The sequence below is a fragment of the Pyrgilauda ruficollis genome, unplaced genomic scaffold (genome assembly GCF_017590135.1).
Source record: "Pyrgilauda ruficollis isolate IOZ18807 unplaced genomic scaffold, ASM1759013v1 scaffold10, whole genome shotgun sequence".
In the NCBI taxonomy this organism is placed as follows: Eukaryota; Metazoa; Chordata; class Aves; order Passeriformes; family Passeridae; genus Pyrgilauda; species Pyrgilauda ruficollis.
The window spans coordinates 6,495,545-6,509,670 of record NW_024508101.1 but is presented as its reverse complement, the minus strand read 5'-3'; the positions used below and the strand labels follow the sequence as shown (position 1 = coordinate 6,509,670).

Below are 14,126 nucleotides of genomic sequence, written 5' to 3'. Positions count from 1 at the left end.
GCTAGTCTGCACCAGCTGAAATATAACTGTATAAAGGATCAGCTGCAAAAGCAGCCAAAAGCTGCAAAACCAGACAAAGCAGGAATAACATGGTAGAAAACTTTATTATAATGGCCTCTAGGAACAGCTGCAAAAGCAACCGAAGCAGGGGTAAAATGGTGAAAAAGGAAGGCTCCTTCCTTTCTCCCTCCTTTCTGAATCACAGCTTTGGAGAAAGAAAAACACCTCTAGAAGTGGGACCCCAGCTGTGCCTCTACAGGAAAACAGAAGATAATAAACCCATGGAGGTATCAGCTTTTTATCCCTCATTGTTGAATGGATCCCTTTTTAGAGCACTTCACCCACACACCAATGACCAGATCCTGCTTCACCCATGCTGAGCAAAGCCACCCATCCCCAGGGCAGAGCCACCTGTCCTGGCACTCACAAGGACTGGGAACAGCCAAAGTTGATTTCAGCCCATTTGGGCAGCCCAGACTGCTTTTCCCCATCTCACCCAGCGGCCCTTCCCCTCTGTGCACTCACTCGGGCCTGTTGCACTCTCGAATCGCCGTCTTTATGCCGCCGCCGCAGGTCCTCGAGCAGGTCCCGAAGGGGCTCCAGGAGCCCCAGGCTCCGTCTGTCACCGGCGCCTCTCGCTCCTTGGGCACACACACCCCAAACCTGCAGTGCTGCACGTGAAGGAGAGACATGGCAAAGGTGGGATTGTGCTCTTTGCATTATGAGTGACCGACAGTGATCAGCTTGGGCAGCAAGACTCAGCCTCACTTATTTCTCAGCCACACACAATGATTTTGCAATCAAGTAAAACTGATATACTTTTACTTTTGTCTGTCACCCCGTATTTTTCTTTCTCCACACCCTTAAATGGCAAAGTAAAGGCAAGGTGCTGAGTCTGTGGAATGATTTATGGGATGAAGACTAAACACAACAGCAACCACTAAATATTCCCTGTTTACTGGTGCTAAGCAGCACAGCAAGCTCACAGCACCAGCTTTTCGAAAAGCTGCTCTGATTTCCTGTAGAGCTGCAGAAACTCTGCAGAGAGCTGTGTCAGGGGAGGAGACAGGCAACGAGGAGAAACACCAGGGAAAACTCAAACCTCCCCACCGTTACCCAAAGCAGAAAACTTCCAAATCCAAAAGGCAAATAAAATAGAAAAATTAATTCCTCAAGCCCAAGGGTTTTTTTTTTACACTCAGACATAACATAGGACTTGCCAAGACCTGGCCTACACTTCTGCTTTCCAGCTATGACTCGTTTTCTTTTGTTTGGAAAACTGGATTAAGTTACCTTGGCAAGCCCCTATCCCTATTTTCATGGTATAAATTGTATCCTTTGGAGTATGTTTACTACATGGACTACACAGACTTCTGCAGAAGTGAGGGAAGAGTCACCTTCTGGCCTCACCAGAATAGAGGGAAAAATGTCCCCTCTCAGTGAACAGTGCTTGCTATAGTTTCTTTAAACCCAGAGACATGCAGATGCCTAAATATGTGTAATTATGGGAAGCCCAAACACTGCTGATTGCTCACAGATTAGAAGAGGCTACAGACTATAGAATACAGGCAGAGAGCATTGCTAAAATATTCCCTTGCAGTATTTCTGTGCACCAGGTGCTGTTCAGATCTGATGATCTTTATGGGAACAGAGTCAAATTTGCTGATGCACTGTGTTTTTCCAGCCTTTCCACTAATAGCACAACAAGGCTGTGTCAAGACATACCACAAGCTCATCCTGCTTTTTTAGACACCCTTATGAACCACCTTGAATAAAGCTATCTAGGAAAACAGAGCAGAATCAAGCTGTCACGGGGCTGTGCATCCCACAGGACACCAGCTCTGCAGCACGTGGGACAACCTTTGCCCATGAAGGCTAACCTGTTACATGGCTTTGCTGATGAAGAAAGCTGATCTCAGGTGCATTTGCCCATGGACATGGTTTGCAGGACAGCTGAAGAACTCATAATCTGAGTCCTGCATGTGGTGTTTGCTCAGAGACAAGCATGGTCTCTAGGCTGCAAAATGCCCCGGATTTGCTTTCATCTGAAGATCTGCCTCCCCAGATAAAACTGACTAAAACCCATCTGCTACAGTAAAGAACAGCAATAAAATCAGCTGAAATGCCTGTTTCTTTGCTGCAGGACAAATTACAATGCACAACTCTTCCTGGCATTTAGAGGTTGAAAACCTGAAGGTTAGGGTCCCTATACAGGTCTGACAGCTATCACTAAACAACAGAAATGCATGACACCAATCCAACAGTGCTGTCCCAGTGGAGAACTTCTTGCTGCAATGTTGATGCTCACAGCTAAATATCTAACCAGAGTCATGCCTGGCACCACTGACCCAGGGAAGATGACTGAATAGCTAACTAGTGAATGAACACAGCTTACAGACCGTGACATGACCTATATGTCTCCCATCTCATGGTTGAATATTAACCAGGAAGTCATCTACATTCATTGATTTTATTAAAAATTTGGGGGTTGGAGTTGATGGTAAAGTGAAGCAGGGGAAAAGAGCAGCTGTTTTAAATAAATGGCAAGATTATCTCATGAAAACACAATGGTGCTTCTTGGAACCAGACTGTGAACAGTCTGGCTGTGCAACCTTTATGCCTTTCATATTTTAAAAATAATTTCTATGTTGAGATACAGCAGAAAGACTGAAAAGCCTGCCAGGGTTCTCTTTCCTATAAGCTTACAGCTCACAGAATGAAGAGAATAAAAGGCAGATTGTCTGGAGCAAATTCAAAATATCTTAGACACACAGTGGAGCTGGAGAGCACTGGCAGGGATGGAAGACATTACAGCAGACTTTCCTTTCCTAGAGCTCTAGATAATTCCCCAAATCCAGCTGCCATCCTTGGGCTGGCTGGCTGAATGGAGTAGCAGGGGGCAGAAGGGGCTGTGCAGCTCCATGCATGCATAACAGACACACTACCTGCTGCCACAGGGCAGCAGACACCAATCATTACTGTTCATCTGCTCCACTGTTACCATTCTTTAAACAGCTCTGAAAACCACAATGGAGAGTGGCCCGAATTTACAACCCCCTTTGTCTTCTTTCAGAGATTTATCTCCACCCAACAATGAGCTGGTTCTGTGGAACATGGTAAAACCATCACCCAGCAAAGCCAGACTCTGGGCTGGGTTTATGGCTTGATTTAGCAGTATCAGATTCAGTGTCCTCACATGCAAAATATGTGTAAGTTAATACTCCCATGTTTTTTAATGCCCTTGATTTAAGAGTAAATTTAGAGCCCAGTTAAATCTACATCCCAGTAATTTTAGCTAGATCTTTTTTTTAGCTATTCAGGCTCTCTTATTTCCAAAGATATCTCTACAAAAAATGGTATGGTATTTTCTCCGTCTGCCAACCCATACAGCACAGGCTTTAAACATGCAGACTTGAGGCATTAGTCAGCAAGTAGCAGTTTGACAGGGCTCCTGGCCACAGCAGAGTACCAAAATAGCAATTTATTCCAAGGAAAAGCACTTCAGACTCGCACCTCAGCACTTCACAAGCCCAAGTAAATACCAAACAGGACAGAGTTTATGTTGATCCAAACTTTAAGCTTGAATCAGATGAACACACAGACAGCAAAATTACTCCATAAAGCCCTTTTGTGAGAACACATTTAAACGCCTGAACACGAGTGGGCTGCCATAGCTTCTCTTAAGAGCCCATATGCTCTAAGCTGAGACATTCAGATCACACTTATCTAGTTTATCTAAACGTGTCAGATTGTCTAAATTTGTGGCCTGATATGTTTTTGCTCACACAGTCTTCATTAAGAGCCATGCAGCTGGACATTGCATGACACGGGGCGGCTCTGAGGGGGTGCTGATCTGCTCAGCTGCTGCTGTTTGCACATCACTTGGTCATATCCAAGGGTAAGTGCAGGTTTGCTGCAGCCCAGATTTTTGGAATTTCAAGAACATTTCAAAGTTATTGCTGATCTTTCAGCAGTGAGCAGATCCCAAGCTCACCAGCAAAGAAGTTGAGGGCACAAGGTCTCAAGTCACAGGGACTCTGCAGATACTTACACTCAAAAGGTGATTTTACAGAAAAACATTAGACATTCCAATTACATCTCTAATGCACTTTCTCAACAATAAAAACAAATCTGCAATTGCACTTTTCCCTAAGAAAGGAAGGCAAATTGACACATGATGCTCATTGTCCTGAAGGAAATCAGTCAAGTGTCATTGAACAATCGAGTTTTCAGACACATACATCAAAAGATAAATTTCCAGAGTTCCACAGCCTGCATGGAAAACTATATTTAAAATAGCATCCAGAATTTCTATTAAAGTACATTTGAGAGACTATTTAAAACTTTGACTCTTTCTAAAGAAAACATGATTATTATTAATGTTGATCTTAAGAGCCAGAAAAGCAAAATTTTGAGCTTTACCTTGTAGAATAACATCACACTATTTTTACTAGACACAGATGGAGAATACTTTTGTTCAGACACAAATAGTAAGAACAAGTTAGCATTTTTATTCAAAAGCTTCAGTATCTCAATAAAAGAAAAATGCTCTCAACTATTTTTCTACAGATACGAATAACTAAAAATTAAACACTTATCCTAGAAACCACAATGCTAGCTGGAAATTAACATTGCACATGGAAATGGGAAGTTTCTATGAATTACTGCCAAAAATGTTCCATACATAAAACGTCAACCAATTCTATATTTTACTCTGAAGCTGTCAAGATGAAAAGCCAGCTGACAAGTTTATGTTACACAGAATTACTAATTGCTCACATCACATAGGCAATTTCTAACAAAAGCTTAGAGAAGCTTTGCAAAAGTTTTGCTCAAAAGTTCACTCAAGGGCATTAATTCAAAAAGATAAGCACTCCAGGAATACCTGCTTTAAACAATGTTATGCCAAGAAGTTGACTTTAATTATGTTATCTGGGCTGGAGATGTCCCAGGCACCACCAGGCTTAAAACACATCAAGCTGCTTTGGGCTTCCAGCACTGCGGTCAGAGCCGTGCCCCACACAACTGGCATTAGGGTAGGATGATTCTGACTGATATGCTCAGCCTCAGCCCAAGGAAATAGAGTCAAGAGGCACAAACCACCAGGTATTACAGACCTTTCCAGGCTCACATTCTGTTCCATCAGCCCAAGGTGTGTGTTGGGTTCGACATCCCTTGTGAGCACCATCGACGTTGATACACCAAAGTCGCCGACACTGCATCTGCTTAAGTGATTTCAGAGATCAAAACATTAAATATGTACCACATGCCTTACCAGACAGATGATCCTTTATGAAATTATCCCCCCAGGATTTATCATTAACTCACAAGCTTGACAGTAAGTTGATGGATTGTGAGTCTGCCATTCATCCAACCCCAGGAGACCTTATTTTGCTCTGGCAAAACCAGGAAAAATAAGGTGTGCAATTTCACTTACCATATAGGGGCACACTTGGGATCCGGGTCCAAAAATTAACTCACATTGTTTGTTGACGTCATAAATCAGCCCTGGGAGCTGCTGAGGCAATGTGTAAGTTCTTGATGAAGGTTCATCAAGCAAACACTCCCCATAACCAGTGCTACAACACAAATCAGAATACTGGTGTTAAACAGGAGGTGGGAGATCAGAACCCACTTGTGTTTGCCTGAATTAGCCTTAGGGCAGTTGTACACCATGTTTGCCGTATTTAACAAGCACTACAAGAACTATTTCAAACTCAAGCACAGGAGGGTGTGTTACCCATACACCATCACCCTTGTGCTGTGACAGCAACCATCCATCACATCACAGTCAGCTACCATGGCAAAAGCATTTCTGAGTGTGCATTTAGTTGCTGAGCAAGCACTGGCACATTTTTATAAAGGATTCAGAAAAAAAAAAAAATCACTGATTAGCAGAACTGCCCAAGACACTGAGCTCCTGGATTTGCCAGAACACCATCATGGCTCTCATTCTGTTCCACACCACAACACATGGGAAGGCATCACAGCAAAATGGGCAAATCACTATGCATCAAACTGACCCGTGGGCTCCTGGAACGGTGTTCCCACACGGATTAGTGCCAGGGCTTTATCTTGACCTGTGGAGCAGAAAGGCAGATTCAATCTGCCTTCTAAAACACAGCTCCATATCTGGGCCACAAAGCTTGGAAAAGTCATTCTTCAGGTTTGAGGAGAACACACATTCCTTAAAAGCAAGATCCATGGGGGAAGACTTATTCTTCCCCATTGAGAGGCTGGTCCTTGCCAGCTTATCATGAGGCTGAACTGGCAGGGACTGGATGCCAGGGGTGCATTCCTGCTCTAGGTAAAGGATGCATGCACACACAAATCCCTCTGATTTCCTCCAAATGCTGCACACTAGGGCTCCAAATTAACTGAATAACTCCATGGGACACATGGACATGTGAAAACAGCCCAAACACATGCATATGCAAGGCCTTACTCCAGAAATTCAGTGATGTATTTTCTACTGCACTTTGACCACATCCAGGGATTGGTGTAGAAGTTCAGTGTTGGTGCCATGACATGCTGTTGGTTTCTACCTCCATCTTCCTTGCACTTCTGATTGTCATCATGTGGCATGTTAAATCTAAGAGGAAAAGAGCAGCAAAAAGTAGAGTCAGTTAAGAGCCAAACATCAATTATTTAGCACAGCAAGGGCAACAGTGTGAACTAAATGCAAGCAAACCCAAGAATTTTCCCTAAATATGCTGCTGACAGATATTACAGAATAAAAGTATTAATAAACACATATTCATAATAAATTTAGAAGTGTTAATGAACAGGGTTTCTAGCACTCATCTGGGAAAAGCTGTGCAGCACCCTGCTAAGCTCTCCACTACATGACTGCATATATTTAGCCAGACAAGTCCTCCAGGGAGCCTGGAGTAAGATGCAAATCCAGCTGCAGTTTCCTTTTCAGCTGACAGTTGCTATCCTGCAGACAGGCTGGAGTCTGGCCCCTCCTTCATAAAAATGGCAAATACTCTGGAACTGACCACAGATCCAAGAGTTGATCTTGGGGAATTCTGAAGGAGATGCTTGACATGAGCCCACTGACTGCAGACCCTCATGCACACAGGCAATACCCTGTTGGATGCAAAATATTTTCTAATGAAATACCCTGGGCCACACTAAGGGGGGGTTGCACCAGGGATAGACTTGGCTCTTATACTTTATGTGGCAGGTTTACAAAATGCCAGCAAGCATTGCTACAGCAGAAACCAACATGATGTTTGCAGCACATGACACCTTGAAGAATGTAGTAAATTCACTAATGGAGACAGAGCGGCTTAAAGCGCTGCGCTGTTTGAAGTGGGGAAGGGGAAGTGACCTGGTGTGATCCTGTGTTCCAAGGCTGGGGAGTTTGTATTCCATTAAGATTGCCTCCAACAAACCATCTTTTCACTCTGCTCTCTGAAAAAAAGAGCACAGAGGCATTTCCTGCTCGGGAGCACTGCTAACCCCCCAGCAGCTCTGAGGCAGCATTAGCAAAGGAATTAGGCACAGGTTAGGTGTGGGGAACACCAAAACTTTGGGGATTTTCTGTCAGGAAGTCTTATTTAAACAAATACTACTGTGGTTAAAAATAGACTGTCTCAGCCAGCTCTCCACGAAGAAAAACAAGAGTTTAGAACAATGAGAGATCTGTTCCCAAGTACTCATCCATCCCACACCTACAGACCTCCACTGCAAAGCAGGCGTGTGATGGTTTGGGACTGAATCAGCTGCCTAAGGTTGTAGTCAGGGGTAAAGGACTCTGTGATCTAAGGTGATTTTTCTCATGACTGCTTAATAGTGAGAAAAAGCCTCAGTAGTGAGAAAAAGCAAAAATCGTTTGAAGAAATTTCTGCTGGAGGAGGTGAATGGCAGTGTCTCTTCTGGGGATGTCCAGCAGCACAAGATTTTCCATGATGAAACAGTTCAAGAGCTGAGTCAAGCACCTCATCACCTCCCAGATGATGGAGGTAAGTTCCTCCTTCACACACAGCTGCTGCACTGCCTTCACCAGCACCACACAGAGCTGTGGGACAAGCTGTGGCAGGCTGAGGACCTGCTCTCAAGAGAAGACTTCAGTCCCAAAAGATAGTTCAGATGTGCCAGCATCCTTTGTCCTGGTCCTCCCCAAGGATCTCTGCCCAAAACCCTGGCTAGTTCCAATAGCTGGGTCAAGATGTCATTTCTTAGGTGCTGCTTGTGGTATTGTGTCATTTGTCCTCCCCAAAACGTGGCCCTGCTGGTTTGGCTGCTCTCAGGTAGGCTCCAGAGCACTCCACAGTTTCATCTACCTCAGTGGTGCATCTTCTAGCCAACTATATTGATCTCCCCTCAAATAATTAGGCTCAGCAGTACCAGTTCCCAGCCTGGCTGGCAAGCCCTAGTTAGCATAAATATTGGGCTATTTAAATGTAAATATATTTACATAAAACATACACATGGCCAAGTTCATGTGCTATTGTGAAAGCAGTGCTCAGTCCGTTATCTTCACTAATCGAACAGCTCCTGTATGGGTCACAGACTGTGCCCAGCTCTGCCAGACCTAGGAGAGAACAGAGAGGTTTATGATAGAAAAAGAAATGTTCAGCACAGACAACTAACATTGTCACTACAAAAAAAAAAATTATTAAAAGACAAAACAAAAGGTTTTCCTTACCTAGAGTATCACATTTGTCGTGTGCTCTACAAATATCCTGTCTGAAAGCAGAACAGACCTGACACATTAATTCTCAATGCAGCAGTAAGTTAAGGTACAAGCACAGTAACAACAGCAGAAACAACTCCTGGTCCTTCAATGGACCTTCTCCTGCTGGTTTGCCACATCATCCAGAGTCCAAACTAACTCCCCACCACAGTCAGTTTTTCTTCTTATGCTAAACCCACAGGCAGACCTTAGACAGCCTTGAACCTCTCAAAATCATCTCTTGTTATGGTGGACACATGCTCCCCTGCAAGTATCATTACATGCACATCAAAACCTGAACATTTCCCATATATTACAGGCTCATGGCCCCTGACACACAACTGGCTACAGTTTTCATGAGAATATTCACCACACCTGGTAACAAGCACGGCTGTATCATGGCGAAGGTGACTTCCCTCTGGGTGGTTTTGGGACTGCTGCCATTGGCAGAAGTTTTTTAATGTTGTCTGGGCATTGTAAGATATTGCAGGGCCATCCTGATAAGCAATACACAGAAAGCAGGTATTTTAATTATTCATGACAATGCTCACTACAAATGCCATTGTCAAGAAGAAGGTGAAGAAAATAATTTCCATTACCTGCTCATTATGTATCACGACCAATTTCACAATAACAATATTAATTAAATTTCCAATGCTTGGGTCTTTGTAGATAGAAGCCACCTGTTTCAAAAAGCAATATTTGGAATTACTGTTAACATTCAAGGAAACAAACAAGACAACACACATATTTTCTATTTTGCAACTGTTTTTCTCCTGGGCTGCTCTTCTGCTCTGCTCAGTGCTCTGATGCTACTTCGAGAGACCTCCTGGCAGAAGCACAATTTTAGAATCAAAAAAACCTGCTGGTATCACAGAAATCAAATATTTCCTTTTGCTTTAGCACACCTTTCACCAAATTAAAGGATCATTCTGCTCTGAGACACAAACACCACCAAACAAGACTGTCAAAAGCAACTTATTCTTCCAAGTGCCTGATTTTGACATGGGCAGTTTCAGACCACGTATTCAGTGCACTTCTACCCTCAAACAGGATGAACATCCCTCCAGAGACACAAATATGTTGGATACTCCCTGCCAGTCACTCTGCATCTACAGAACTGGAAACTGCACTACTGCATCCTAGTACCTGCAGCTACTAAGGTGCTTGTTCTTAGCCTGGAAAGCCAACTATACTAAGGATGAAGGTGACAACAGGCTCCTTCTCCTTGCAACAGCAAGGGAAGTCAGGCAACTGCATAACCTACCAGCCTCAGTCCCCTGGAAGGCACAGTGCCCAAAGTAACTTTTTAATTCAGCTGTTATTTCACGTGGGCTTAAGTAAAAAGAAGAGTGCAGCATGTGGACTAAACAACCAGTGACATTGCTCATGGTGCCTGATGTTCAGAAAGCTGGAAGAGAGGTGTGAGAAGGATCAGGAAGCATGATGGATCTGGGAAAGAAGACTCCAACCAGCGTTTTCCAGCCATGTTTTACCACTTTTGATGTAACCCCAGCATTATCTCCATGCCTAGGGAAGGCAAACTGATGGCGTTGCATATGAACACAGCAGAGAGGGGCTCTGTGACCACTAGAAAATGATTTGTGGGTGAATCTACTCGCCCTGGTTGAACACTCACTATTGACATCAGGGTTAAGACATAGTGCTGCAGGTTGGCTCCATGGTAGGCGACCATCCTGCTGTCAGCCACCACCATCACCTCCACAAAACGTGGGTAGGACAAGAACCGCTTCGTTCGCTTGTGGCTCTTCTTTTCACCAATGGTCCCCGTCTTGTTGCTGTCCCCAGAAAAAGAATTCACTTCCAGGCTGTGTTTCAACATCTCCACATCAGACAAAATGCTGCTCTCTGCCCACTGCCTTCTCCAGTGTTTCCGCTTGTTCTTTTTGTGACTGTGGTCATGATCTACAGTTAAAAGGCAGAAAAAACATACAGTACATTCTGGAGTGAATTAAATAAATACCACATGTATGCTAAGTCAAAATACCTATCACCTCAACAAAGTTGTGTGGGCTTGCTCCAAACAAGCAGGGAACTGAAACAGAAGCACTCTGTGGAAGCCCACCATGTAACTCAACATCTAAGGCTTCATTTTTAAAGCCATCTTGGGGAAGCCAGTAGCACTTAGAGGTGGACATTCCCTGCACCAGAGCCAGCTCCTGGGCCGTGCAGGAGGGAGGGAGCCCTGCAATGGTAATTAGCCACTGCAGCAGCAGCGTGAGGATTCTGGGCACGTCCAAGGTGGCCAGGAAACCACAGGAAACAAAGGTCCAAATCCTGTATTTCTAACTCAGGCATGAAGGACGGCAGGATTTGGCCTTCACAGCAAAGCAATTATATATGATTTATTTCTGTCTCTAACAATAACACGGCTGGGCTTCAGCTCCCCCCCTCCCCTTTATTATTCTGTGCTACAGGAATGGTAAAGGTCATCTAATAGCACAGCTGCCACTGGCGAAAGAATAGAATTCAGGAAGTTTCACATATACTGCTTTTGATATTCAATTAGGCCAAACATAAAAGCAGCCTGAAAATATACTCCATGCTGATACAAAGACGACAAAGTGAAGAGGGAGAACAGGCATATAAAACATATGGAACGTGTACAATTAAGATTTACCATCTGATTAGTAAGTAATTATAGCATTATTTAAATGTAAGAGCAAAATCAGGCTTATTTGATGCCACTTAATTTTTAATCAGTTCATCATAGGAAGTAGCTAATTGAATGTGATTCATCCACGAAAGACTGTTCACTTCTGCATTTAATATAAAGCCAGATCTGAACTACCCATCTACGACTCCAGGCTACAACCCTCATGCTCTTTGTAGCTTTAGTTTAATTTCATCATGGTGGTGAAAAATATCACATTTCCTTATCTGACCCATTGAGTAGGTTAGAGGAAGCACAATATTACAGAACAAAGGAATATTCAATGCTCAAACAAGATTGAAATGATAGGAAACTTCTTAGTTATTTTTCCTGTATAGTTTCCTTTGAGGAATATTTGTAATAATTTCCAAATAAAGAAATATATTCTGCAGCATCACAGCAGGCAAAGGGGATCAGCCAGCTTCTACCTATGTGAAAAATACTATCCTTTTGCCCTGTGTGTAAATAGGCAATAGGGTAGCTAAGAATTAAATGCTGCCTACTCTGTGCTACCTAAGTCCTCTAAATTCCCTTTTCTTGATATGGTCCAGACCACCTTAATACAGCAGAGAGTCTGCAGTTATTTGAGTAAGAATTTGAGAAAGCCAATGGCATTTGTGGTTATAATTGGATTGCCCTAGTTCCTCTGCTCTAATCAATGCCCTTGTGTTGGCAAGGTTATGCTCTCATGCTGGCACCGCTTGGTGGGCAACCATGACATTATCCCGACTCATTCAGTGCCAATCAGCTTGGGGAGCCAACTATGCATACAAATAACTTAAAGGTGAGGAGAGGACCAGACTGAGGAGAAAGTGTTAACCCCAGCCCTTCAGCCAGCTTCTCTCCTCTCCTCTCTGCCACCCTCAGACCGCCACTCAAATTTTCAAATTTGAAACTGACTTCCAAAAGGAGCAGGTGCCCAAGGAAAAATGTGTTAAGGATGTTTAAATAACTGACTTCCAAAAGGAGCAGGTGCCCAAGGAAAAATGTGTTAAGGATGGGGAGATGCTCAACAGGGCTCAAGTGAGGCTGAAGACAAGGCTGCAGAGTGAAGGCAGAGCTCTGCAGGGCCCCAGGTGGGACCACGAGGCTCAGGTGCCTTCTCCTCCAACTATCCAGTCAGAGGGAAGTTAGATGGCAAAAAAAAAAGAGGGAATTGCAAAGACACCTATCTTTGAAGACACCTATCACACAGGTGTATAAAAGAAATTGATATTCACTGGGCTTGCATTGAAATCCTGCAGTTGGTGTCACACGCTAAGAAAAACCCCACAAACCCACCCAAAACCCAGAGAGTACCACATGAAATTCCACATCTTGTTCTGAGAGCCCTGACCTGCCCCTGACCATGCAGGGGACTCAGAGCCCAACAAAGCCAGGTATGGCCAGCACAGAGGAAAAATAACTTTCCTTTTCGTGCAGAGATCTGGCACAGAGTCACAGAATCATTTAGGTTGGAAAAGATACTGAAGATCATCAAGTCCAATCATTAACATAATGCTGCCAAGTGTTGGTACAGTATCAGTTTCCTTCCCCATTCAGCACACAAATGAAGTCAGACACATCATCACTTCCAAAACAACTGAATTATTTCCACTCACAAAGTCACTCTAACATTTGCAGTGTGCTATTTGGACAGGTCACATATTGGGTGTTTGTCAGCCTGGTTACTGGAAAACCAGGCACCAGTGATGGGGATGCACTGCATGGAAAGCCGCCCCTGGACTTTGATAGTAGTGAACTGTTATCTTCACCCAGCTTTCCTGCATGTAGATGGTGTGCACTCACCTGTAAAAAATTAAATGCTAATGGCTGTGCACTGCTCTCAACCCATCTGTAAAATCTTGACCACATTAATGGGAGCTGCACACAGGCACTGCCAGGAACTCTGTGTGCCTGATTCTGTTGATATCCTGCTCCATTACAATGGCCACAACAGCAGGGATCTCATTGAATGGTGCAACGTGCTGCCCTGCTCCATCAGGCAGAAGGGAAAATCTCTCACATTACACAAAACTGTGATTTTGCAGCACCAGCTTCCTACTGCCACATATAACATCAGAAAAAGGTGTGATATTTCCCCACCTTATTTTCCCTTTTTTTTCCTGTTGTGTTAACATAGTAACAGAAATTAGGAAGAAAAATGGTTTTCTGGCAAGTCACCAATCTTTGCAATGACCTGAAACACATCTACTTACACTTGGCAGTAACTGGATGGGTTTAAGAAACAAAACATTTTTCTTTTACTTTGTAGAAAAACCAAACTCCAGTGAGTAGACAAACCCTTCAAAACCATGCAAACTACAGTTCAATAATTCAAGTATCAGGCGAGCCCATGCACTGACTCAACAGTTCATATTCATTTGAAAGGCAGGTAAAGGCTAGAATAATGTCCATTTTACTGCATACTTTACTAAGACAATCTATGCTGTTTTCACTGTCTTTATACAGACCTCGTAGTTTATCTTAATTTTTTTTCTGTTTGGTTTCTTCTTTGTAATGTGGGACTTAAAAGGAGACCCAATCCTGTGAAAGGACATCACTTCCTGATGGCATCTTCTCACTAATGCCATTTATTTTTGCTTGGGCAAGAAGCCTCAGCCCAGAACCCATTCAGGTGATTTATGGATGTTTCCTGCTGGTTAATGTACTTTGGATCTATCACAAGAAAGAGGGCAGGGAAGACTCGGGCCCTGTGTGAGTACTTTGCCAGCATGAAAGAGTGAAAGGGCAGAGTCAGGATCTGCTTTTGACATAGTAATTATTGTT

At 43.5% G+C, this 14,126-nt stretch overlaps 1 protein-coding gene across 7 annotated transcripts in view; it reads right to left on the bottom strand.

The window, feature by feature from the left end:
- The window catches only part of ADAMTS9 (ADAM metallopeptidase with thrombospondin type 1 motif 9), a 79,973-nt gene that overhangs the window by 54,416 nt on the left and 11,431 nt on the right, over positions 1 to 14,126 (bottom strand). For 6 of the 7 annotated variants that reach the window (XR_005954571.1, XM_041460249.1, XM_041460265.1 and 3 more), the window contains 9 exons: positions 10,323 to 10,609; positions 9,283 to 9,366; positions 9,059 to 9,180; positions 8,657 to 8,697; positions 8,437 to 8,542; positions 6,446 to 6,592; positions 5,438 to 5,579; positions 5,118 to 5,225; positions 526 to 671 (listed from right to left, as the gene is read on the bottom strand). Coding sequence is in view for 6 of the 7 variants with exons in the window: in XM_041460249.1 (XP_041316183.1) it covers positions 526 to 671; positions 5,118 to 5,225; positions 5,438 to 5,579; positions 6,446 to 6,592; positions 8,437 to 8,542; positions 8,657 to 8,697; positions 9,059 to 9,180; positions 9,283 to 9,366; positions 10,323 to 10,609 (1,183 nt within the window). In the remaining variant the exon portion in view is untranslated. The remainder of the gene's footprint in view (positions 1 to 525; positions 672 to 5,117; positions 5,226 to 5,437; positions 5,580 to 6,445; positions 6,593 to 8,436; positions 8,543 to 8,656; positions 8,698 to 9,058; positions 9,181 to 9,282; positions 9,367 to 10,322; positions 10,610 to 14,126) is intronic. The other variant, XM_041460257.1, reaches the window with a different exon arrangement.